At 48.6% G+C, this 26047-nt stretch overlaps 1 protein-coding gene and 1 long non-coding RNA gene across 2 annotated transcripts in view; both read left to right on the top strand.

Annotated features, from left to right (window-relative positions):
* Nucleotides 1–5332, top strand: part of LRRC28 (leucine rich repeat containing 28) — a 38568-nt gene extending 33236 nt beyond the window's left edge. Inside the window, exon 8 of the mRNA XM_015569127.1 lies at nt 5019–5332. Within this exon, the coding sequence (XP_015424613.1) occupies nt 5019–5227 (209 nt within the window). The 3' untranslated portion in view covers nt 5228–5332. The remainder of the gene's footprint in view (nt 1–5018) is intronic.
* Nucleotides 5333–7115: 1783 nt separating this feature from the next.
* LOC107184367 lies at nt 7116–22679 on the top strand. Its single transcript, XR_001515194.1, has 5 exons — nt 7116–7498; nt 13506–13664; nt 16206–16336; nt 17760–17874; nt 22542–22679. It is a non-coding gene; the product is annotated as an uncharacterized LOC107184367 (long non-coding RNA).
* The last annotated feature ends 3368 nt before the right edge of the window (nt 22680–26047 follow it).

Raw genomic sequence — 26047 nt, 5'->3', positions numbered from 1 at the left:
ACTGCACCAGGGGTAATCATGCCCACGTGGGCACCAGGGTGTATACCTGGGCGCGGGTGGGTGGTCAGGGAGGGGTGGATGCCTCGCATGAAGGTGTTGTGAAGTCAGCAGCTATATAGGGGCATAGATTCTGCTACATGAAACATGCACATTTTTAGCATCACAAGAAAACAGTTTTGCTCATATACAGGACAGCTTTATTGCACATATTATGTAGAGTAGCTCATGCTTCCCAGGCATGTTTTTCTGCTATTCCCCATTCAAAATAGTCTTCAGGCAATAAGGAATTGTGAGAACCAGATAGCTATTATATAATGGGACCAGCCCAGCCCTTCTATTTAATGGGTGTTGCTCACTGAAAGTGTGTGGCTGACCAGTGTGTGTGTGTGTGTGTGTGTGTGTTTTGAATTTCTAACCCTTCCAAATGGCATTCTCTTGCCACTCTGTGTTTCTTGGCACAATGCCTTGAATTTGCTAAAAATGTTCACTAAGTAAAAAAACGCCATACTGGTAGTTTAAAAAAGAATACCAGACAATTAAAAATAGAACAGCAAATAAAAAATTCCCCCATTAGCACAACCATAGCATATAGATTTTCTAAATTTAAGGTTTTCTAAGTTTGCATTTTTCAAAGTTAAAAAAAAAAGTGCTATAATGCCTTACTTATTTATCCAGTGTGGTGTTTTGGGTTAGTAAATTTTCCAGATCACTTGTTACCTCTATTCCACGTCAAGAGGTGTTTCCTTTGTAATCATTTCTTTTTTATTTTATTTGTTACTGATTTCAGAGAGGAAGGGAAAGGGAGAGGGAGAGAGAAACATCAATGATGAGAGAGAATCATTGATCAGCTGCCTCCTGCACACCCCCTGCTGGGGATCGAGCCTGCAACCTGGGCACGCCCCCTACTGGGGATCAAGCCTGCAACCCTGACCTCTCCACTGGGAGCCCTTGGGCAAATTACTTAACTTCTCCAAGCTTCACCTTTTCATTAGTAAAATGAGCATCATCATAATATCTGTTTAATAAGGTCTTTTTGAGGTTTAAGTGAGATGATTCATGTCAAGAGCCCAGGATGGCGCCTGATATGTAATCAAGACTAAGTAAATGTTAACTATTTATTTCTATAGTTCAGAGACTTTTTCAAAGTTAAATTTATTGGTGTGACGTTGGTTAATAAGATTATATAAGTTTCAAGTGTACAATCCTATCATATACCATCAGTATATTGCATTGTGTGCTCACCACTCAAAATCCAGTCTGAGACTTTTAAAAAATTGTGTGTATAAGCAAATATTAATATCAGTATCTTTAAATGAGTAAGATCATACTAGGAAAATCAACTAATTCATTCAACTGTAGTAAAATTCTAATGCATTGTTATTGCAGAGTTTCCTATAGATGGTATTTTCTTACCAAAATATGAAAATGAAAACAATTCAGTATGGTCAGGATGCACTGTTAGCTGATAAAATCCTAAATACTTATTTTTTTAAAAAAGATAGACTTTCTTTTGTCATGCTAATTAATTGGTGAAAGTAAAGAAGCCCTTCCAATGAAGTCACTTTTGTGTTGTCTTTACATGAAATTGGGAAACTTATTCAGTATTTGCTATTTACTTCTGCTTATTCTAGAAATTCAGTATGAATAATCTTTCATTGTTTCAGAACATAAATTTAATAGTGTTCATTTAATGAAATGTGTGTTACCAGGTACATAGGACTTAGACAACGCCCTCTGGCTGAGCAAAGCCATGGTGCCTGTGTGTACAGCAGAGATAATACGCCAAGTTATAAACATGGCTTTCTGTGGCGAGCTAATGCTGGGTCTGAAATCGAGCGCTTGTGGTTTTCATTCGGTCCCCCAAGCTCTGCTCCTTCCCATGTTGCTATGGAGATTGTATTAAAAGCATTGACTTCGGTTTCCACCATAGCCTTTAAAGTACTTTTTTGGTAACTGAAAACCAAATACTTGAATCTCAGGACCTTATTGCTCAAAGTAAAATCAATATTTTTAATGTCATAAACTCTAAAAGGTCTTGGTAATCTTATTTTTTTCAGTTTTCTAATATAGTTAGGTCTGTTTGCATTGCTTGTCCTAAAATCATGTATTGTTTTAGCCAAACTCTACATTAATATGGACATCTGGCATTATTATGAAAGAACATATTGAATATTCTTCTAAAATACCACGTCCCTTACAAGTGTTAGTTCTAACCTAAATTAGTGCAGCGTGAAATAAAAAGAAATGACTGTAATTTCACATAAATGATAAATACCCAAACCTTTAAATATCTATAGCGGAGAAGAATGAGTAGTATATTGATAACTTTTGATCCTTATAGAGATAGAAGATTTTCATTCCCCAAACTTACTGTTCATTTAGTAAAATGAAAGACATCAACTTAGAGGATTCTTGATCAACATAACAACATGTATGTGGCTTTTCCCAGGCATGTATGATTCTCACAAGTTCTGTATTTCCCCAATCTGAAATCAGGCTACCGAAAGTTTTTCAAGGGTAGTGTATTAGTTTGCTAGAGATACCGCAACAAAATACCACATAACGGTGACCGAAACAACAGAAATCTGTAGTCTCACAGCTCTGAAGGCTGGAGGTCAGAAATCAAGGTGATGGCAGGATGGGTTCCTTCTGGAGGCTGTGAGGGAAGGACCTGCACACGGAATCTTCCCATGAGAGCCAGTTAACATACATGTAACGAGCAGATACAATGTTGTTAGAGGATTCTCCCCTAAGTTAGCAGTCCAAGAGCTGGCGGTTTTATCTGATCAACTCCATCTAATAAAGATTAATTTTCTTTTGGCTTGAATTCCTGTCTGAGTCAAAGATAGGCTTTTTGTTTCTAATGAGGAAGCTCATTTGCAGTGAAAATACCACGATTTTCGTGGACTCCTGTATGCGCCACCAACCTTCCTCGCTGTACAGTTGATCGCTTAGCTCCAAGGGTCTCCCCCAAAACGGTCACATCTCCAGTGCCAGGGTGTTGGCATTTTGAAGGACCACCCAACACACATCCCTCCTTAAGGCAGTAGACCTGGTGGTACACTGGTGACCACCATAACATGAATGCAGCAGGCACATACAGTGTGCTATTAGATGAGTCTCCCAATAGTAAATAGCACACAGACTTGGGGTTTCTTTGTAGCACAAACACGACTCCTCCAGGTGGCCCGCCCTCCCCCGCTTGAGCGTGCATCGTACGGAGTTAATGATGATCCAAAGGGCACCAGCCTCAGTGAGTAAAACCCACATCTCTGTAAGTTTGGATTCTTTTGCTTAGGACTTTTATTTTAAGCAGGTCCTTAAATGTTAAGTCGATACCCAAGTATTTCACTTTCTTTGTGTGATTGTAAATTATCTTACAGTTTTTAATTTCAACTTCTGTGCGTTCATTGTTAGTATATGAAAATATGGTTGATTTTTTTTTTAATTTTGATCTTACGTGCTTGAAACCGTGCTGAATTTGCTTGAGAGGCTAGAAGTGTTTTTGTAGATTCCTTGGCATTTTCTGTGTAGACGGCCATGTCATGCCATCTGACATTAGGAATAGTTTTATTTCTTCCTCTTTCATTGGCTTTTATTTTTCTTGCTTTATTGCAGTGGTTAGGACTTCCAGTACTATGTTGACTAAGGTGGTGAATGTAGACATCGCTACAAAGCACAATATTAGCAAGTCCTTTTTGTAGATTATGTTTATGAAATTGAAAAAGGTCCCCTCTATTTCTCGTTTGCTGGGTTTTTAGCGTGAGTCGATGTTATATTCTTTTCAGATGCTTTTCTCTGAGTCCGTTGATACCATACAAGTTTTTCTTTGTTAACCTGTTGATACGGTGGATCACATTGGCTTTCAAATATTGAACCCGCCTTACAGCCCGGCATAATTCCCGCTTGATGTCAGATGTTTTTGATTTGCTGAAGTTTCCGTTCCCATTGAGTTCATGTGAGGCTTTATCCTGTGAGACGGCCTCTTTCACCCCCGGGAACGTGCTCATTTGACCGGCGGGTCAGGAAAGGGCAGAGAACTGTGGTGTTTGATTGTCACGTGCGGAGTCTCTCCGCTGGTCTTTCTGTTACTGATTTCTAGTTTGATTCCACAACAGACAGAGAACATGCGCTGTGATTTTTACTTGCTTTAGACTTAAATGGCTCTTTATTCTCCAACTTCCTGGTGAAAACTCAGGTTACTGGCTTTAGAGCTTTTTTTTTTCTAATAAGTGTGTTTAGTGTTAGAAATTTCCCGTTAGTACTGCCTTTGCTGGGAAAAGGACCCTCAAACTCTATTTTTCAGATTTTTAAATTCCCTCTACAACCAATCTCTGTGACTACATTTATAGGGTAAATTCTTTAAAATTATGTTTTTCAGGCTCTCTGATGTGTGTGTGTGTGTGTGTGTGTGTGTGTGTGTTTTCTAGCTAAATTGGTGAGGTTTTCTGTTACATGATTTAAAAAAAATTTTTTTTTATTGATTTCAGAAAGGGAGGGCGAGGGAGATAGAGATAGAAACATCAGTGAGGAGAGAGAATCATTGATCGGCTGCCTCCTCCTCGCCCCTTCCTGGGGATGGAGCCCACAACCCAGGCATGTGCCCAGACCAGGAATTCAACCTGGTTCGTAGGTCGATGCTCAACCACTGAGCCACACCAGCCGGGCTGGGCGTCATGATTTTTATAACACATTTGAAATTCCGTCCTCCCACGTTGGTTCTAGTAAGCGGACTTCAGGCCGTAGCATGAAGAACACTTGCTTTTCATTTGCTGTTAACGGGGCGGGGGGGGGCGGGGGGTGATGTCATCTGAACGCTGCTAATAGGAGGAGCACAGACACGCCCCCCCTGATGCCGGGGCTCAGTGTTAAAAGGAAACGGACATTTCTGCTGCAGGCTGTGCGGACCATACCTAATCCTTTATTTTTAACAAAGAAAGACACCGTCTGTAACGGAAAGAATCCGCGCTTTCATCTCGATCTCACCGCGTCCCTCTCTCCCTTCTTTCTGCCTCCAGGAGGACCACTGTTAGCTTTGTGGCTTACTGCTGCTCCACCCAGTGTCTGCAGACTTTTGACCTTCTCAGTTGATAAACACTCAAGAGCCTCAGGAGGTTTGCCAGCCCGACAGCACAGCTGCCTGCGTGTCACAACGCTGTCTGAGCGGCGGCGGGACAGGGGCGCCAGCCAGGCCACACAGGCCCTCACATCCTGGCACGTCCGGTGAGGGGGGACCGCAGAACTCTCTGGAAGTGTTGTGATCGAGCTTCGGAGCTGAAAGGCCTCCCCGCTTCCCCCACGTTGGAATATATCCTGCCCCCAAATTAAGGACCCTTTGTCTCGTGTGTTTTTCTTGGTATGCAAGTGTCTCCGACGAAAACGGTTTGGTTTGATGTGCTTCTCCAAGTCTAATTGAAAGCAACCTGCAGCTCCCCAAAGAGCTGTGACTTGATAATATTGTCATGTGAACTCTTGAACATGTTCTAACTCAGTGATCCTCTTAATGTTCTCTTTCTTCCCCCCAGAGAGTAATTTCCCCCCATAGGTTGTTCTCTGTGTTCATAACAAATTTCAGGAAACTCCACCGCCTCAATGGTATGAATAGTGAGGGGTGTGGGGGGACCCCGAGTTGGCAGAGAAGTTAAACCCAGTGGAGATTCCGTATGCACCCTTTGCAAAGTTATAACCAAGTTTATCAGTTCTGCAACATGTTAAGGGACTTTTCTGAGGGATTTTAAAAATAAAAATGTAGACTATAAATAAAAATACACGTATTTTGAAAGACTATTTACAGGAAAATAATCATTGAAATGGTTGCTTTCCTGATAAGATTTTTTTAAAATATATTTTTTATTGATTTCAGAGTGGAAGGGAGAGGGAGAGGGAGAGAAACATCAATGATGAAAGAGAGGCATCAGTTGGCCACCTCCTGCCTGCCTCCTACTGGGGATGGAGCCCTCAATCCAGGCGTGTTTCCTGACCAGGAATCGAACCATGACCTGGTTCATAGGTTAACGCTCAACCATTGAGGCCACACAGGTCAGGCATATATCTTTAAATATTTTAACTACAGAGTGTTTTCTCTAAGTTGGGATGGAAAGGGGGGACCAAGAAGGTTTACTTGGTAGGAAAAGTATTTTCAAAAAAATGTCAGACTTGTCTAAAATTCCGTCTCTGGAACTTTGTTCGCTGCCCTAAATCTGTCTGGCTCGGCGCTAGCAGTGCTAAAAATCCTACCTAGTTACTGACAATCGTGTGATCTTTTCACAGTCACACCCCCCGCTGCCCGGAAAGCAGACTCTCCACGCAGAACGCTGAAGGCAGACCGTTACGTATGTCCCAGCTGCGCTTCCACTGTTCTCACCTCCCCTTGTCCCTTTCATGACTTGGCCTGTTCCGCCTTCAAAGGCGTAGCGTATAATAGATCCTGAAGGGCGACATCAAAACATAGCACTTCTTTCATCCTGCAGAATAATTGACGTGTTAGCGGGACCTCTCCGTGCCTATAGGGTGGCAGGTGAAAAATGTGGCGTGAACCCTAACAGGTGTGATTCCAGCCTACGTGGTGCTGCCTGTCACTTACATGACAGTAACTGTATCACAGCATCTTTCTCTTTCACCCTCCTGCAGTCATGTCTTAAAATGCCATGTGCTAACCTGATACTCAGGATGCTCACTGGGATGAGGATATGTGGTACTTTCATTTTTTTTTAAATGTAATTTTATTAATTTCAGAGCGGAAAGGAGAGAGAAAGAGAAACATCCATGATGAGAAAGAATCACGGATCAGCTGCCTCCTGCACACCCGACACTGGGGATGGAGCCCACAACCTGGGCATGTGCCCTGATCGGGAATCGAACTGTGACCTCCTAGTTCATAGGTCGACAATCACTGAGCCACTCAGGCCGGGCAATACTTTCAGCTTGTTTGAAAGTTTACAAAGACAGAATCCAAGTGTCCTCTCTGTACCTATTATAAACCACTAGAGGCCCGATGCATGAAATTCATGCAAGGGGCTCGGCTCTTGCAGCCCCAGCTTCGTCTGGAAGGTCGTCCAGAAGGACGTCCGGAAGGTCGTTCGGCTATCCAGTCTAATTAGCATATTACACTTTTATTATTATGGATGTGCATTGAGCACCAGCAGTGGGTAACCTTTGGGCAGACACAACTTCGACCCTCGTGCAGCACCCAGCTTGATTGATGGAAATGCAATTTATCATTTGGCCTCCCTGGTGCTGTTTATTATTTAAAAAAAAAGTTATACTAGATTCACTGATGTCATTCTTAAACTTTTGATATTATGTGAGAGCATTGGAGACGGGAGAAAGTTTGCCTACATGCTATATATTTTTGAGTTGTGTGCAGTACTTGGCAGAAAATTCTAAAGTTGTTATATCATGTCTTCTTGATTAACAGTTATGCTACGTAGAGAAATATTTCGTGCAGTCATAATAGTGCAAAAAAATAAGCGAGTCACTTGGAAAATAGTCTCTTCAGGTAAGTTTATATCAATAATCTGATGTGGTTCGTGGCAAATTTATAATCCAGAATCCCCTGTTTGGCAGGGGCCTTCTTATAACAGAATGTGAAAGACAGTCCATTTGAACTGGATTGTCCTGTCCATGCCATTCAAGATGCCTACTTGTTATACCAAATTCCCGGATGACAGAACATGGTGTGGATGAAATGTTGCCTCCTCCATGAATAAAAACATATATTTTGAGCACACGTAACAATTTTTTAAAAAATGATCAAGAAGCAAGAGAGCTCTGTCTCATGGAGGATCCACTCTGCTTAACAGAGAAGAGCGATAAACTCCATCACCCGGCCCTCCTCTTCCGTGAAGCAAGGCGCACTATCAGCATTTTTTGGTCGACTTGCTCAACACTCAACGCACAGCTTTCACACTCTGGCGTGTCCTCCTAGTTGAGCATACATCTCACTTTTCTTCCACATTTTGCATTATGAATTAAAATGTCTACGTCTAAGGATAAAGGCTTCCATGCCAATGGGCTTCTGAGGCTTTGAATGTCATGTCCCCTAAAATATATATTTTTTAATGTATATATGTGTGTGTGTATATATACACATTATATAATGTGTATATATATATACACATATATAATGTGTATATATATGTATATATATATGTATGTATTTTGGAATCACTGGAGACTCTCAAAGCTGGTTTTGAAAAGTATTAATAGTAAGATTAGGTTTCTGTGTCCTAGATTTAAAAATTCAGACATTTTTGTCTGTACTATGAAAATATAGTCGCTTCAGAAATCAAAATATTTGTATTCAGATGATTTATGGGCATGGATCACTAATGGGGTCAACAGTAATACAACCTGATGTAATGAAATGTTAAGATAAAAATTTATTCCACAGACTTGTAAATGCACTCTCTTTAGGAACCTTATTTTAAAATGTATTCTTATATCACTGGAGATATATATATATATATATATTATTGATTTCAGGGAGAGGGGGAGAGAGAGAGAAAAACATCCTACTGGCAACCCAGGGATGTGTCCTGACCAGGAATTAAACCATGGCCTCCTGGTTCATGGGTTGATGCTCAACCATTGAGCCACACTGGTCAGAAAAGGTTTGTTTCTTATAGCAATTTGGAGACTATAATAATTCAAGAGTAATTAATTAATTTCTCCTTTTTTTGTATACTGAAAGGATTTTTCTAAAAGTCAGAGTCTACATACTGAACAATGATGGCAACATTTATTTGAAGTGTGGACATTTTCTAAAGCTCATACTGTATCCAATTTGCTTGTCTATAGCTGTTATTTGAAGTGTGGACATTTTCTAAAGCTCATATCCAATTTGCTTGTCTATAGCTACTGCTGTTTATAGCACGGTTGAGCTTGAACCATGTGAATGCTTAGAAATGTCGATGGTGGTAGCTTTATTCTTTTAACCAGATGCATTTGGTTAAGAAAAATAAGAGGTTGTTAAATAGTTAAAGCCAGAAAAGAAAAGAAAAATGGTGAAGACATTAATAATGCTCCCTTTCACACCGCAAGGAGAAAATTGGCAAAAATTGGCAGAACCAACTCTTTTCAGAACGGTGGAAATTAACCAGAGGCCCGCGGCAATCCAAGGGCTACTTGAGAAATTGCTGAATCTCAGAACAGTAAGCTTGGTAGCATTTCAACTTGCCCTGTTTCCATTCCCTCCCACCCCTTTCCAGCTCTGTTGCACCCTGCAAACAACAGCCCACAATCGAGGTAGAAGCCACAGTGTAGAAGCCACTGGAGGGGTGAATGGGGTTGGAGCTTTCTCAAATTCTGATTCCCAGAGAATCATCTTGTTTGACTTGACTGGTGGCACCCTGGAAGACCTCACTTGCAAGTCTGTCTTTATTTTGCCTGATCAGAGTTTGTCAGATGTGAAAAGCTTTTTTCACAGGGACATCCATTGAAGAAGAAGAAAAATCAGAGGCAGTTGTGGCTGTCCGAAGCAGTGAATAAACATCGGAGCAAACAATAGGCTAACCAAAAACTTGAATGAGATATTTGTAGGGGGTTGGTACAGCTCTGATCTCCCTGGGATTTGCACGTGCAGGCATATGCATAGGGCTTGTCGCAAGCCAAGGGTGGCATGTCTGATGAGGAAAGGCCTGTGAGCATCATAATTTCTCACCTGACATTGACCTTGAGGATTTGCACAAGCGGAGAGTAGAGCATGAGGCAGAGCAGCCAACTTCCTGGCCGAGTGTTGAAGAGAGTTCCAACAGGCACACAAACCCCCACCCCCACCCCCACCCCCGAAGACTGGGGGAGTTACTGGACTCAGGTGACTAAGGAAATCCCTGTCCAATGATTAACTCACCACAGAACTATCTGAGAAAGACACCGGTGTCTGTGTATCACAAAGGAGGCAGGCTTTCCGGAATGACTTCAGATGAGTCACTCATCAGACAAAAACCAGCAACTACATCGAACCCTTGGCAAAGGGGGGAAGTCAATCTAATTTTCAGAGTTATTATTTGAAATACCCAGTTTTCCTAAAAACATTACAGACATACAAGGGAACAAGAAAATAGGTCCCATATTCAGGGAAAAAAGCTGTCAATCACCTGTACCTAAAGGAAGTCCAGAAATTGGACTTTGTAGACAACTTTAAATCAGCTATTTTTAGATATGTTCGGAGAACTAAAGTATCAAAATGATGCCTCACTAATCATTTATTAGTTAAAAGATAGAAGTTATTTTAAAATACAGAAATTCCAACGTTGAAATACAATAACTGAAATCAAAATTCCTGAGAGGTGCTCAGCCTCAGATTTGAGCCAGCAGAAGAAAGAATTCGCAAACTGGAATGTGGGTCAATTGACATTCTTTCATTGGAGGAACAGAAAGGAAAAGGGACCAGGGAAAATGAACAGAGCCTTAGACCTACGGGACACCATCAATTGTACAACATACGCATAATGGGAGCCCCATATGAGCAGAAGAGAAAGAATATTTTTAAAAATAATGGCGAGCCCTGGCTGGTGTCGCTCAGTGGTTAGAGTTTCAGCCCCCACACAAAGGGTCTGGGGTTCAACTCCTGCTCAAGGGTTGCAGGCTCACTTCCACCCCTAGACAGGATGTGTGCAGGAGGCAACCAGTCGATGAGTCTCTCTCATCGATGTTTCTCTCCTCTCCCTCCCACTGTTTTTGAAAAGCAATGGAAAAAAATATCCTCGGGTGAGGATTAACAACAATAAAAATGACTTTAAAACTTGATGAAAAGCTAATTTACATACCCACGAAAAGGTGCTCAAGCTCCTGTCATCAGGGAAGTGCAAATGAAAATGACAATGAATTCCACTTTACACTCACCAGAAGGAAACCGGTGGACAATAACAAGTGTTGACAAGGACATGAAGAATCCCAATTTCTGGTGGGACATATGAGCTATAAATACCAAGGCTGTCTCAACTGTTTTTTGAAAAACTGATTGGCAGTTTCTCAAAAGCTTAACCCTAGAGCTACCATACGACCCAGCAATTCCCCTTCTAGGTATCTGAGGGAATTGAAAACATGTCCATGCAAAAACAACAAACAAACAAACCCCCACAAAAGTTCATAATAGCCAAAAAGTAGAAACGACTCAAATGCCCACCCCTGGATGAATGGTTGAATACAATGTGGTATAACCATGATGGACTGTTATCAGCCATGAAAGGAAGGAAGTACTCACACATGCTACAACATGGATGAAACATGATGATGGAAGACAAACACAGAAGACCTCAAATTGTATGACTCCATGTACATGAGCTATCAAGAATAAGCAAATCTCTAGAAACGGTTGATAAGTAGATTCACAGTTGATAAGGGCTGCTGGGGGAGATGGGCAGAGAAAATGGGTAGTGACCGATGGGTATGGAGTTCCTTTTGGGGGTGATAAGAGTGATCATGAGTTCGATATTGGTGATAGTTGTCCGTCCTGGTGAATATACTAACCACTGAGTTGCACTCTTTAAAGAGGTGAATTTTATGGTATGTGAATTATATCTCAATTTTAAACAGGGGTGCACCTTATTTTATGTATCTGTTAATAAACTATTTTGGGCCCAGTCTCAGAGGTTGAGCGTCGGCCTAGGACCCAGGAGGTCATGGTTCGATTCCCAGTTGGGGCATGTGCCTGGGTTGCAGGCTCGATCCCCAGTAGGGGGCGTGCAGGAGGCAGACGATCCATGATTCTCTCTCATCATGGATGTTTCTCTCTTCCTCTCCCTTCCTCTCTGAAGTCAATAAAAATGTGAACTTTTAAAAAATAAATTATTCTGGGGTTGACCAACAACGCTTGCAGAAGCTATGAATGAAACTGCTCCCACTGACTGGGAAATAGATGGAAACTCAGTGTGAACAGCTCACCGGGTTTCAGAGTTTGTCCTCGCTGGTTAACACCAGCATCAGGCCAATATGCAGTAATTTAAAGATCCCAGATGTGAGGCTTCCAACTCACTTCACCCATTGATAGAAGTCCCCTCAAGGGCCAAGGCCCCCTGAAGGTAAAACATCATGAAATGAATGAATTTGCAAATATAATCAAGTGGAAGATCCTGGAAGGAACTAAGAGGTCGTGTTGGCTTTGTTCCTCGTGCGTAGCGCTGTTTGGTACCACTCATTCCCTAGAACAAAAATGTAAAGGGAGGTTATTATTTACTAAAGGTCCTATCTTTTCAGCATGATTATTAAATATTTGTGTTATTTTTATCAGGTATTCCAAACATACCTCAATTCAAGGCTTTCCATAATTTTCTGAAACTGATCAAAGTAACTATTACAATATATTAGCCAAACAATCACACCCTCTTTGTAGGTGTGCAGTCAAATTTGGTCAGTAGATCAAAAAACGACAGCTAGATTTTAAATAAAATGCAGGGACGTAAGAATTGTATAGTAGTTATATCTTGCTCTCTTCAGGTATTATGTTCTTTATTTTCAGTTCTTTGGGCTGGTAAAAAAAATTTTAAGAGAAAAATATAAAAACTAGTTGTAATATTATTAGTATGACCTTCTATTCAAAATAATCCAGCTAAAACATTATTATTTTTTATTGCTTTCAGAGAAGAAGGGAGAGAGAGATAGAAACATCAAAGATGAGAGAGAATCATTGATGGGCTGCCTCCTGCATGCCCCCTACTGGATATTGAGCCCACAACCAGGCATGTGCCCTGACCAGGAATCGAACCCATGACCCTTTGGTCCTAACCACTGAGCCCCAGCCAGGGCAGTATGGCATATATTTTTAAATCAACAACAAAAAAATGAGCCGGGATTTGATCAATTAAGTTTCTGTTTAATATTAAATTCACAACATTGATTTACAGATTCACAGCCAAAATATGTATAGTTAACATAGTCGTCTGGGGTCCCTACAAAAATAAGATATGGGAGGGAGCTCTGAAACAAGAACGTGTTCGTGCCAAGGAGAAAATGGCAAGGACAGGGGGTGGGGAGCCAAGGAGAGGCCCGAGTCAGCAGCTCAAGAGCAAGCCGCACCCTTTGGGGGAGTTTTCGTGGCTCACATCCAAGTGGCCAGCCAACTCTGCAGACTGAAGCAGTGTGGAGAGTAAGGAGGTTAGAGCCAGAAGAAAAGAAGAGGGGGTGGGCGATGAAAAACACCCCCTTCCTGAAACAAAAACGAACCTACTTTTACCAGGACCTGTGCCCGCTTTAGCAATGTGCACCCGCTCAGGGCAAGAGAACCTGAATGTGAGGAGGGAAATGTGTGACCTTGACAGTAGTGTCAGTGTGCTCTGCCTCTAGCCATCCACAGTCCTCTTAGGTCATCCCAGTGCCCTGATTGTGCTGGTACCAGGCGCCCTCCTCCAGGCAGGCAGCCGAGATTGCTTATAGGCGAGAGGGTGGGAGCCCTGGAGGATGATGTCTTGATGACGATGGCGGCTGCGGTTCTTCTGAAGAGGAATTTAAGTGCAATATTTAGGAAACCTAGACTAATCGTGAGCAGTTCTCTGTTTACCCCATAGGAGGCTACGCTGGTTCCCTGAGGATGAAGGGAGGCCCTCAGTGAGTAAGTTTCAGAAGAAATGGGTGCATGAGCCTCTACCCAAGACCCCCAGATCTGCTGCGTTTGGCAGAGGACACGCCGTGGGGAAAGACGGCAGCTCGCTCTAAAGGTAAACACGGTAGGAGAGATTAAGGGGCAGAATCACCTGATAGCACACGTATCAAAAAAGAAAGCAAGAAATGACTTGATTTTTTGCCCGTGCCTGTGGCCACCTCGAGGAGCTGCCTTCGCACGCCACCTTCCTTTGGGACAGTCCTCCCCAGTCCGTATCTTTGTGTGGATCTCACTCAGGTATCTGAGTTGGCAAACTCATCTCGGGGGGGATGGGGAAATTCCTTAAATAGAATTCATCACGCCCTGCCCCGCCTCGCCCGCGGGTTTCTCACAGGCTCCTTCCCAGCCCCTTTGCCAAAGTGTAAATTGGCGCAGACGTGGCTCATTTCTACTTCAGGTGGTTAACTCTGGTTGTTTTTTTATTTTATTTTATTAGATGATGTCCATTATTCGTATGTAAACGTGTTAGTGGTCTTACCCAGGAGTTGTAGTTTCTATACTATTCAAACAACATTTCCCACATTATTACAATCATCTTGGTTCTGCGTGTGTATAAAGAACTGTCTAGAGAAATCTGAAGGTTTCATTTGGTTCATGTTTTCCACTGGAGTCTGAAGGAGCCGGTCTAACTAAGAGCCTTCATTTGAAAACATGCCATCTCGTACTTGGTCATCACGAGGTGCTGACACACCACCCGTCCTCTTCCCAGCTTTAGTTCAATGGTTACTATCTTTTTCTGTTTAATCCTTACTCAAAAGAGTGATAATATCCTCCCCCCCCCCATAGATTTTTAGAGAGAGTGGAAGGGAGGAGGGAGAGGGGGAGAGAGAGAGAGAGAGAGGGAGAGAGAAACATCAATCTGAGAAAGACACATTGATTGGTTGCCTCCCACACGCGTCCCAGGGCAGGTCTCAAACCTGCAACCCAGGTACGTGCCCTTGACCAGAATCAAACCCAGGACCCTCCCATACTCAGGCTGACACTCTAACTACTGAGCCACACTGACCAAGGGCAACTGCCATCTTTTTTAACACGCAGCTTCCTCATAACAAAACTTTTTCATGTGAGGGTTACTATTTGCAGTGACATTCAAGCCACTGACCTCAAAGTGATAATCCGGGTTCCTCTCAATAAAAGAAAAAATTCCAAATGAAACGGCAATTCAGGAGGGGAGCTCACCCAGACCAGCAAAAGCAGAGGGAGTTGGAAACGACATTCAGTGCTGCCAAGTGCGCAAAGTGTCATTAAAATGGTCCTCCCAGCCCTAGCCAGTGTTGCTCAGTGCATAGAAATCCAGCCTGGGACTGAAGGGTCCTGGGTTCGATTCTGGTCAAGGGCACATGCCCAGGTTGCAGGCTCCAACCCCAGTAGGGGGCGTGCAGGAGGCAGCCTATCCATGATTCTCTCTCATCATGGGTGTTTCTCTCTCTCCCTCCCTCTCCCTTCCTCTCTGAAATCAATAAAAATTTTTAAAAAGCTCATTAAAAAAAAAGCAACTATCCTTCCAACCCTACCCCATCTTGTCCTTAGAAAGAAAGAACTCGGGGTGTAAGTAACAAATGAATAGAATAAATACACATAAATACGATAGTTAACGATGTGTGTAAAAACAACGGGTCGTACTTTATTGTTTTATTTTTAAAAATATTTTTATTGAATTCAGCAAGGAAGAAAGAGGGAAAGATAGAAACGTCAATGATGAGAATCATGGATTGGCTGCCTCTTGCACGCCCCCTACTGGGGATCCAGCCCACAACCCGGGCATGTGCCCTCAACTGGAATTCAACCAGGGACCCTTCAGTCTGCAGGCCGATGCTCTATCCACTGAGCCAAACCGGCTAGGGCAACGGGTCATACTTTTAGACTTGGGGAGTCCATTCTTTAGCTCCCTTGTTTTTTGGTTGCGTTTGTTCTTTTTTAATAAAATTTTTTTTTTTACTTCAGAGAGGCAGGGAGAGGGAGAGAGAGAAACATCAATGATGAGAGAGAGAATCATCGATTGGCACACACCCCCATTGGGGATTGAGCCCGCAACCCGGGCATGTACCCTGACCGGGAACCGAACTGTGACCTCCTAGTTCATAGGTTGATGCTCAACCACTGAGCAACACCGGCCGGGCTCTTTTGTTCCATTTTGCCCCGTGGAGCAGTTTGAGAATCTGCAGACATGTATCCGTTACATGGAATCGCCACTTCAATTCTAAAAATACTCTCCCGCTACTAAACTCAATTAAAAAGAAGTGCAGTCGGAAAGCTTAATTAAGCTTTCTAGGTTGTTAAAACTCTGCTTCCAGAAAAAGAAAAAAAAAAACCACTATGCTATTCTCAGAGTCCCACAGTCCGATTGCGAGAAACAGCCAACGTATTATCCTTCAGGAAAGGTTGGTTTCTCTCCCTTGCTTAGGACCAGGCCATCGGATGGGGTTTCCATTGAGCCAACCCAAGGCTGCTGGGCTGCTGGTGAGAACGTTCTGGCAGTGACATCAGCCCCAGGAGAGGGGAGTTGACGGGAGGCCAGATTCCCTCAGGAAATTTGGGGCGAGTTGAAACCTCCCTTCCCCACCTCGCTTTGATGATGGCGACTGATAATGTCTTCATTTCTCAGCACCTGGTGCTAACAGCGCAGGCCGCAGGCCTCACAGCGCCCCAACAGCAGCAGAGCATGTACTGAAGCGTCCGTCACCCGCAGACGGGCCGTGTGCCCCAGAGCCCACGGAGGGAGCAGGCGGCAGCCGGGTGAGGAGACACACTTGACTTCCTTTTCCAGACATCAGAAATGGGGGAACCCACCCGGGGAGAAGCCACGCAAGGCAGGGAGGAAGCGTGGAGTTTGGGGCTCTGGGCAGAGACCCCGAGGCAGGGCCTGAGTGGCTTTTGAGTCCATTGTAATGCCCCGCCCCCACTCCCGCCCCTCGGGTGACATGAGTTTTATTGCATGGAAGTTACACTTCAGTTCAGAAAACAAGCAAAGGGGGAAAATGCAGCAGCCCTCCTGTCTGTCCCACCCCTGGCCCTGACCTCCCACCCCTGCCCTCATCGCCAGCACAGTGGCCTCGAGCACAGGTCACACCTGACTCTTCCCTCTGGCTACCTTCCCAAGTCCACACGTGACCGCACAATCAGTGGGTCCGGGCTGCCGGTCACTCCTTGAGCCAGTTCAGCAGAGACAGGGTGGAATCCTACATGAGCGTTGATTTCAATCCTGCCAGGAGCGTGGGGGAGCAGTAGGGAACCCACAAAAATCTCCGGCCCGCTCACCCGTAAGCTGCCCATTTGGCATCACCCTTTGCCCGACTTCCCATGCAATCTTTGTCCTTCTACCCACCATCAGCAGCTTACGTCCCCAGCATTGTATTTCCGCCCCATCATCGGGAGGGTTGGCACATGGGTGTAAGGCACGCACATCAGCGGGTGGGGGCAAGGGGCTCCCCACCACAGTGCCCCCCGCCCTCCAGGCCTTCAGGACGTCTCAGCACTCTCCCTGTGCAGACGGCTTGCCTGCTGTGACCTATCCCAATGCTCAGCCATTCATGCCCCAGCCTGTGCTGGCTTTGTTTCTCTGAAAGTCTTTTGCCTTCTGGTCCTCTTATTTTCTGACATTCACACTTACTCATTCCATCGGGTTGTCAGCACCTGATGGCCTCCCTGTGGCTGTGAGCCCGGGGGTCATTCAGGTCACGGGGACATTGAGCTGGGACCTGGGCCGCCTTCTTCTGACAAGAGGGGCTGTGCCTAGTCCCCAGGCCCAGCCTCCCGGGGACAGGTGATTTCTTTGCCACTTTCTGGGCCCAGGGCTCCAGTAGCCAGGCCGCTGGAGTTGCCAGTCAACTAACTCCTATAAGCAGCTGACATCACCAGCCAGACTTCCTGGCACCACACGGTCTGGGCATTCCCCCGGTGACGGGGCTGCCTTCTCCTGTGGGCCCTAGAGAAAGGGAGAATAACAGAGGCCAGAGCCTTCCCTGGAACATCCATCTGCCAGCCAGGCCTGCCCCGCCCACTCCCCACGGGATGCAGGCGGATGGGGGCCGGCCACCCCCCTAGCTGACCCTGTACGGTCTGCCCCTCACCCATGACAGGGACAGTGCGAAGCCCCACCCTGGGTTACTCTCTGCTCTCTGGACCTTTACCTTTGACCTCCTCACTCCCCTCTCCTCAGGGCAGGCGTTCCTGCTCATCAGCGCTGGTCTGGTCCGCAGCAAGCTCTCCCCTCCCGGGCCTTTAAGAAGTCCTGTTCGTAATTCTCACGAGAGAGATCACGGCCTTCTTGGTGGGTAAGTGAGCCGTCTTCCCAGGCAGTCCATGATGAGTGCCTCTCTGAGCCAAGTTCAGGTCCTGTCGTTCCAGAAACATTACTGAGTATCTGTGATATTTAAGATATTATTCTAGCCCTGGCCGTTGTAGCTAAGTGGTTAGAGTGTCCTTGTACCAAAAGGTTATGGGTTCAATTCCTGGTCAAGGGCATGTACCTGGGTTGCAGGTTGGATCCCCGGCCCCAGTTGGGGTGCATGCAGGAGGTAACCAATCCATGTGTCTCTCTCACATCGATGTTTCTCTCTCTCTGTCTCTTCTCCGCCCTTCCACTCTCTCTAAGAATCAATGGAAAAAATATCCTCAGGTGAGGATTAACAACAACAACAAAAAAATAATATTCTAGACTCTGCAGATGTACATACATAGAGAACGTGGCCGTGGCCCATGCCTTTGAGAAGTTTATAATATGTTCATTTATTGTTCCTGGAGTAAAAAGAACAATATTAGAAGAAAGGGGAAACGGAGAGAGAAAAGTGACCGTATTGACCATCAAACACGGACAAGCATCACCCAATCAGCTTGTTCTAGGAAGGGGTGTGGTGACATGGTGACGAGTCCAGGAGGCTGGGTGCTGGCCATTGCAGTCCTCCCCGGACCTGCCCCAGGCTCCGCAAAGACAACGCCCCACCCTTTCGGGTCTGCTGAGGTCCCGTGTGAAGGTCCCTCAGATCTTCCTCTGCTGCTGGATTGGAGAAAGCGGTTCGCTGGGGGAGGAAGGGGTGGGTCCATGAGAGTCTGTGGTCTTCACTTCCTACTTTCTAAAACGGGCCGCTTCTGGCCATGAGAAGAGGGAGACCCAATTGTCACTTCTCCGGGGTCCCTTATGGTCCCACCATAGTGGGAAGAAGAAAAAGGTTCTTCCAGGAAACAGAGCCTTGGGGAAGAGGAAACCTCGTGAGGAGACCACACTCCTAAGCAGCCAAGTCTCCTCTAACGTGGATGGATGGGTGGATGGATGATGGATGGTTGGGTGGATGACTGAATGAATGAATGAGCGGATGGATGGATGGATGAGTGAATGAATGGGTGAGTAAATGAATGCGTGAGTGGGTGAATGAATGAATGAGCCAGTAAGTGAAGTGCTGCCTGCCATGCAGTGCAGGGGCTTGGGCTTGTGGCTCTCCACCCTCTCCCTGTGCACAAGGTCACTTCCTCATGGAGGAAATGGATGGCCCAGGGCCAGGAGGAGCGGGGAGGTTCCCAGGAGCCTCCTTCTCGGTTCTCCTTTGGCAAACCGCCACTTCCCACTGAGGGGCCTTGGGCAGGCTGTGGCCGGAGTAAGTGGTCATCGCATGGTCAGGGGGCAAAGGGCACCTGTGCTCATTACTGGGAAGTGAGAAAGCGTAGCTCCCATGTCAGAAGGAGGCAGGGCCGTTTCCTCCCAGGTGCTTCCCAGGGAGGTCTCAGGACAGCGCCCCTGGGAACCTGAGCCTGCAGGGGGCGCCAAAGCGGAGGGGACCAAGGGCACGGGGTTCTGCTGTTTGCCAGGGTTCAGTACAGTCACAGGGGGCGTCTCAGCTGTCACCCGCCAGGGGAGGGACGTTTGTCTTGCTACCAGCTGTAGGAGATAACCTATGCAAGCTTGGCCGCCTGACACTGTAAGAGCACTGGTGTGTGGCTTGTCACATCAGAGAAAGTAGGTCTGGAATGAAGGGTGCTATGGACTCCATGTTGGTGCCCCGCCGCCCCCCGCCCCCCAAACTCATATGTTAAAACCTAATCCCCAGTGTGATGCTATTTGGAGGTGGGGCCTTTGGAAGGTGATTAAGAGCCCTCGTGAGTGGAATCGGGGACCCTCATGACCGGGTTTAGGACCCCAGAAACGCCTCACCGCTTTGCCAAGTGAGGACAGTTTCTGCCTCCAGCTAGACCCTGAGCCCTGCAAAGCAGCCTGCACCTGGGGCCTGCCCGCACTCTAATCTCATCTCACGATCCTCTCACAGGCTCTCAGGGCAGCCTGCTGACCCACAGGATGAATGTACTATCTCACTCAAGGTCACACAGCTGCAAGGTCACCCACGGCTGTCACCTCCACTGCATGTGTTCCCTGCCCGGAGGAGGAAGTGGCGACTTAGGACTCCAGGGTGGAGTGGCTCCCGCATTTGCAAGCATTTTTCAATCTGGGAGGACAGGGAGCTGGAAACTATTTAAAGGGGGAGCCGAGGCCTGAAAGTCTTGGCTGGGTTGGAGGAAGGGAGAGAAATGTATCCTGTGCCCTCAGGACCCTCCCCAAGGGGGAGGCAAGGGCGTGTCCAGGACAGCGCAGCCCGAGCACCCTGCACACCGGCCTGAATGGCTGCTCCCGCCCTGGCCCCCAGCTCAGCCGTCCAAGGACACAGGCGAGCAGCCAGGCCAAAGCCAGGGGCCCGCGGCACCGTGGGCAGGACACCGCAGGACACCCAGCGCGTTGGAGAAGGCCCCGGAACACTCTTCCGCTCAAATCCGCTCCTCCAATTAGCGTGTTTACTCATGTAACACGGCTCAGTTCTGTTGACACTCAGTGAAACCACTGCCCGTGGCTCCCGTCCCCAGAAAGGTCGTGAGAGGATCGGCTGTTTCTGAGCTTTCCCGTGCGGGTGACTTTGCTGCCGGCCATGGCTTTTGTCACCGCCTGGCCTTTGCTCGCAGCCGGGGAGGCTGATGGGAACCTCAGCCCGGGGAGACTCGAGTGGAGGAAGAAGTTCTCGTGCCTTCCATCGCAAGCACCCAGGCTGTCTTCACGGTCGCCCGGTCCTCTCTCTTGGCCGAGGGCCCCGGATGAGCCCCCAGGAGCGATGCTCTCTGGGCACTGTCCGGCGTGGATGTGTGGCCAGAGCTGTCATAACCATCGGCTACACTCCCGGGGGGAGGGGGCCACTCGGAGGAGCTACAGGGGCAAACCCACCTGCAGCCCCTCACCGGGACTCCAGTGGCACCGGCCTACACCACTCTCAGCGGGACTTCTGGTTACTGAGCCCACAGCATCCTGAACACGACAGTTCCACGCATGTCTGTGCCCCCTTCAGCAGGTGGAAGGTCGTCCATGTGCATTTCGGCGGCTTCCCTCGTTCCTGTCGGACTCTGAATTGGACCCTGGTGGTCTGAGCACCACCACCACCACCATCCTAACGAGACTGCTATTCCTCTCTCTGTCTTCCTGTGGGCATCCCTCAGAGCAGACCCTACGACGAGGGTTTGGTTGTGGGTAATCTGTGAGGTGACTCCGGGAAGCACAGGGCAGGGGTGGAGAAGAAAGATGGGGAGGGAGGAAGGCCATGAATAGGGCTGACATGGGGTTCTCACTGCCAGCGATGGGCTCAAGCGGCTGGGTCCTGGAGAGATGAGGGAGCCAGGCTTCCAGTGAGGATGTACCCCCAGGCTCCCATGCCTGGGAGCTGCGAGGCCCCTGGGGGCATGAACTCCCCTGGCACTTATGGGCTGTGCCCGCAGGGGAGGGAGCAACTTCCCCAGGTGGCAGGAGAGGTGGACAGGCATCACAGCCTGCTCTCTGCACGATCACGGAAGCCTCAGTTTCCTGACCTGTAAAATGGGGCCAGTGGTACTCACATGCAGGGCTCATGCAGAGTAACAGCAAATGCACTTCCTGGCAGAAGAAGGGCTCTGCTAGTGCTGGCTTTGTAAGTGTGGCTCCTTACGCGAGGAACGTCATCTCGCCCAGTGCGGTGACTAGGGGTCTGCCTTCCTCCTGCCACCTGGGCTCCACTCCCCCTTCCTGCATCTGTATCTGTGGGCAGCCCAGGGCTCGGGGCAAGTCTGACTTGAACACCCTGAATGGCTGCTGGCCGAGGGCCCGGGGCACTGGTGGGGCCACGCCAGTCAGCCAGGCCAGGCTGGGTGCGTCCGCTCCGTGTCAGCGCGAGGACCCAGGCTGCTCACCTGTGCCTGCAGGCCATGCCACGTGGCCCTCCGGCCCAGCAGCCACCTGCTCGGGGCCGCAGGAGGCCCGGCACTCGACCTTTGCCTCTCAGCATCATTTTCCGTTCGGCTGCGTCCAGGCCAGGCCGGCGATGGGGGAGCCTTGTTCCAAGGCCTGTCATTGTTTCAGGATCAGGTCGCCTGAATCTCAAGAATCTCACAGAAACCAGAACTTCCTGAGTCACCAGCACCCACCCTGGGGCCTTGGATGGAGGATGGGTGCAGAGTGGGGTGGAGGCAGTGGCTCCCGTGCCCCCATGAGGCCCAGAATGCCTTAGCAGCGCCCTCTCTGCCCGCGGGAGCTGGGGTTTTGTAGCTCAGGACGAGTGCCAAGTTGGCCTGAGGGTCTGGCCCCTCGCCTGGGCCTTGCTCTGCCTGAGCCAAGTCCGAGGGGAAGGTTGCAGCCCCCCAGGAACGCACAGTGCGAAGCGGGGAGCTGAGAGGTGTGTGCGTCACCCTGCAGGCCCAGCCCTGCCTCCTCCTGGTCTCTCTGAACCCCACATGCTTGGTGGGGACCAGCCCTCAGTGCCCTCAGGCTGGGCAGGCCATGGAACAAGCATCCCTTGGCCCCTGGCCAGTGGCAGGCTCGATGGGGAGGTGGTTTTTAACAGCCTCCTGCCTATCGATTTCTGGGTGGTGCGGTCGACTCCAGCCCACTCCCCTGGAGGGAGGCTGGAAACCAATGCCGCTCTGTCCCATCTATTTCCTGCAGGCTTGCTGGAGTGTGACCAGCTCCCCGCTGGCTACGCGACCTTGGGCAAGTCACCTCCCTGTGGGCTCAGTGGATCCGAATCCGTGTCATCGGGCGATGCCAGGTACCGGAAGGGCCACTTTCCTCAGCGGCCTCCCTACACAGGTATGACCCAGCCTTTCCTGACTTGTCAGATAAGGATATTGAGGCTGTGGCAGCCGGTGACAAGACATGGGCGAGAGGCAGTTGTCCCACCCGAGGGAGCCGGGGACCAGGTTAATGTGGCATCAAAAGGCAGGACCGGCCTTAGCCGGTTTGACTTAGTGGAGAGAGCATCTGCCTACAGATGAAAGGGTCCCGGGTTCGATTCGGGTCAAGGGCACGTATCTTGGTTGCAGGCTCTTCCCCAGCCCAGGCCCTGGTAGGGGCTCATGCAGGAGGCAACCCATTGATGTGTTTCTCCCACATCGATGTTTCTCCCTGTCTCCCCCTCTCTCTTCCACTCTCCCTAAGAAATCAATGGAAAAATATCCTTGGGCGAAGGTTAAGAACAACAAAAGTCAGGATCAGAGTTTTCTCCAACAACCTACCCTGTACCCCACACTGAACCCCTAGAACCAATTTGGCCCCAAACAGCAGCTCCCCGGGAGGGTGGTGAGTGCCCGCTAGGTGCCAGCCCTCCAGCCGGTGCTAGGGAGACGGTTGCCAGCCCTCCTGTGGTCTGGGTCAAGCAGGGCTGACACACTGAGGTGGGGTCACCCTCCTGGGAAAGGTTAGGGAGGGGCCTGTGACCTCCCAGACATGAGGAGGAGGGGTCCCATGGGGGGCCCAGGATTCATCCTCAGGACCCAGCTAGGTGGGTATCACCCTCCTCTGCACAGTGTGCGTGGCAAGGGGGGCCCCGCCCGGCTCTCTGGGGTCCTTCTCTCTTTCCCCTAAGCCACCACATGGGCTAATAATAGAATTTTCTGGCCAGTTCCACCCTCTCAGGCGGCACCCCAGCAGGACGCTGCTGTCCCCTCCCCACGGTGAGGTGGAGAACAGTGAAAGGAAACAGGCTGCGATGGGGTGGGGACCTCCCTGCGCCCAGAAATCCCCTTGGCCTGGGAGGACGGAGCAGCAACGCCCAGCCCAGTGTGGGTGTGCGGCCTTCAGTGGCACCACGCCCTCCGCCCCCTGAGAGCTATTTCTGCCGCTTCCTGGCTCGGTTTCTCTCCCTCCGCCCCCACCTCTGTCTGGGTTAGACCAAGAGGCCACCCGCAGGGCAGATCCTAGCAAGGAGGGGGAGACCGCCTGCCCCCTGTGCCAGGTGAAGGGCAGCTTTAACCCCTGGGACTCCAGTTGAAATGGAAAATTTGGAAAATGAGAACAATCGTGGCTCAATCCACACCTGTCCCTGCCAAGCAGAACCTGCTGGTGCCCCCCGCCAGGCTTGGGGGGCTTCTGGTAACTCTTCCCATGGCAGGGACCCCGTGAGCTGTGGGGGCCGACAGCCGCGAGTCATCACTTTCTCTGGTTGGAGGGGTCAGGAGCCTGTGACCTGTAACAGCCTCCAACTTCCTTCCCTAGGGGGTCCAGGAAGGTACCCCGTTGCCAAGGGGCTAGGCCACAGCAGAGCCCTGTGGGCGCACTGACACAGCAGGTTCAGAGCTCCCAGCCCAGATGTGTCTCCTGTCTGCCACTGCCCCCGCTGTGCCCCATGGCGGCACCCTGCAGCTCCCAGGGGCCGAGCAAGGGAAGAGCAAGACTCATCACAGAGAGGTTCTGATTCTGGTCACACATTCAGAAATGACCTCTTTACCTTTCTTAATAAAGAGTTTCTATGTGGGCCATAAATAAGCCATCTTCTCAAAGTCCCCCTGGAGCCCTCGGATAGATAGGCTCAGGACCACTGTTCAAAGTCACACCCCCTCGCCCGGCCTCCGTGGCTCAGTGATTGAGCGTCGCCCTCTGAACCTGGAGGTCACGGTTCAATTCCTGGGCAGGGCACATGCCGGGGTTGCAGGCTCAGTTCCAAGTAGGGGGGGCGTGCACGAGGCAGCCCATCCATGATTCTCTCTCATCATTGATGTTTCTCTCTCTCTCCCTCTCCCTTCCTCTCTGAAATCAATAAAAAAATATATATATATTTTTTTATAAAATCACACCCTTCCGCACCTGTCTGGATTCGCTGCCTACCTCTCCTGCTTTATCTTTCTCCACAGCATTTATTGCCAGAACTGTACTCTGTGTTTTACTGATTTGTCTTGCTTTGCGTCTCTTCCCACCGCACCCCCAGCAGATAGGAAGCTCCATGAGGGAGTGACCAGGTCTGTTCTGTTTACTCTATATCATCACAGCCTAAACCAGTGATGGCGAACCTTTTGAGCTCGGCGAGTCAGCATTTTGAAAAACCCTAACTTAACTCTGGTGCCGTGTCACATAGAGAATTTTTTTGATATTTGCAACGATAGTAAAACAAAGACTTATATTTTTGATATTTATTTTATATATTTAAATGCCATTTAACAAAGAAAAATCAGCCACGCGTGTCATAGGTTTGCCATCACTGGCCTACACCGTGCCTGGCAGGCCATAGTCACTCGGTCAGTATTTCTGAATGAACCGAGAGCAACCTTCTCTCAGAAGAGAGGGACCCTGTCTCAGCAGGTTGGGAAGCGAAGATCCCAGGGTCCCCCTCCTGGTGGCAGCTTCCTGGCGTAGAATCACACCTACCCGCTTTCCTGGCCTCACCGCAGCCAGGAAGGCCGGGCTCCAAGTTGACCAGCAAGTCCTGGCTTCCCAGCGTCCACCGTGCTCTTCCCACGCCCCTCACCCTCACACTGAGGCCCGCAGACCGTCACCAGCAGCCGGTCAGACGTGCGAAGCCTCCAGCCCCACCCGGGGCCCGTGGACCAGAGGCTGAGCTCTTATTGTTACTTTTTGTTGTTGCTAATCCTCCCCCGAGGATATTTTTCCATTGATTTTTAGAGAGTGGGAGGGAGGGGGAGTGACAGAGAGAAACATCGCTGTGAGAGAGAGACATTGATTAGTTGCCTCCTGCACGCACCCAGACCGGGGCTGGGGAACAAGCCTGCAACCGAGGTCCGTGCCCTTGACCAGAATCAAACCCAGGACCCTTCAGTCCAAGGGCTCACGCTCTATCAACTGAACCACACCAGCTAGGGCTCAGAGTCTGCATTTTAACAAAATCCCGGTCCTAAAGTAAGTGTGGGTGGCCGGCCCACAAATGATCCCTTCTCCCAGGCTCAGGGAAATGCTTTGCTGAAACCATCTTGGTTTCTTTCTCTCTTCCTTTCCTCTGCAGCTCCTAAAGCAGCCAGCACGGGGCTGAGGGGGCCGGGCCTTCATGTTCCTGCGAGAACGGGAAACGGTGAAGGGCGAACCCAGCAATTAGCCTGGAAGAGTGGGGAGGCGAGGCAGGCTCTGGAGAGCCAGGGAAACAGCAGCTCTAATTGCGGGGTGTGCCAGCCTGGGGCCTAGTGTGCGCGGGGGAGGGGCATTGAGACAGCAGCCACCTCTGTGTG

The sequence above is a fragment of the Myotis davidii genome, unplaced genomic scaffold, assembly GCF_000327345.1.
Source record: "Myotis davidii unplaced genomic scaffold, ASM32734v1 scaffold164, whole genome shotgun sequence".
Taxonomy (NCBI): domain Eukaryota; kingdom Metazoa; phylum Chordata; class Mammalia; order Chiroptera; family Vespertilionidae; genus Myotis; species Myotis davidii.
This window is presented reverse-complemented; position numbering and strand designations above follow the sequence as displayed.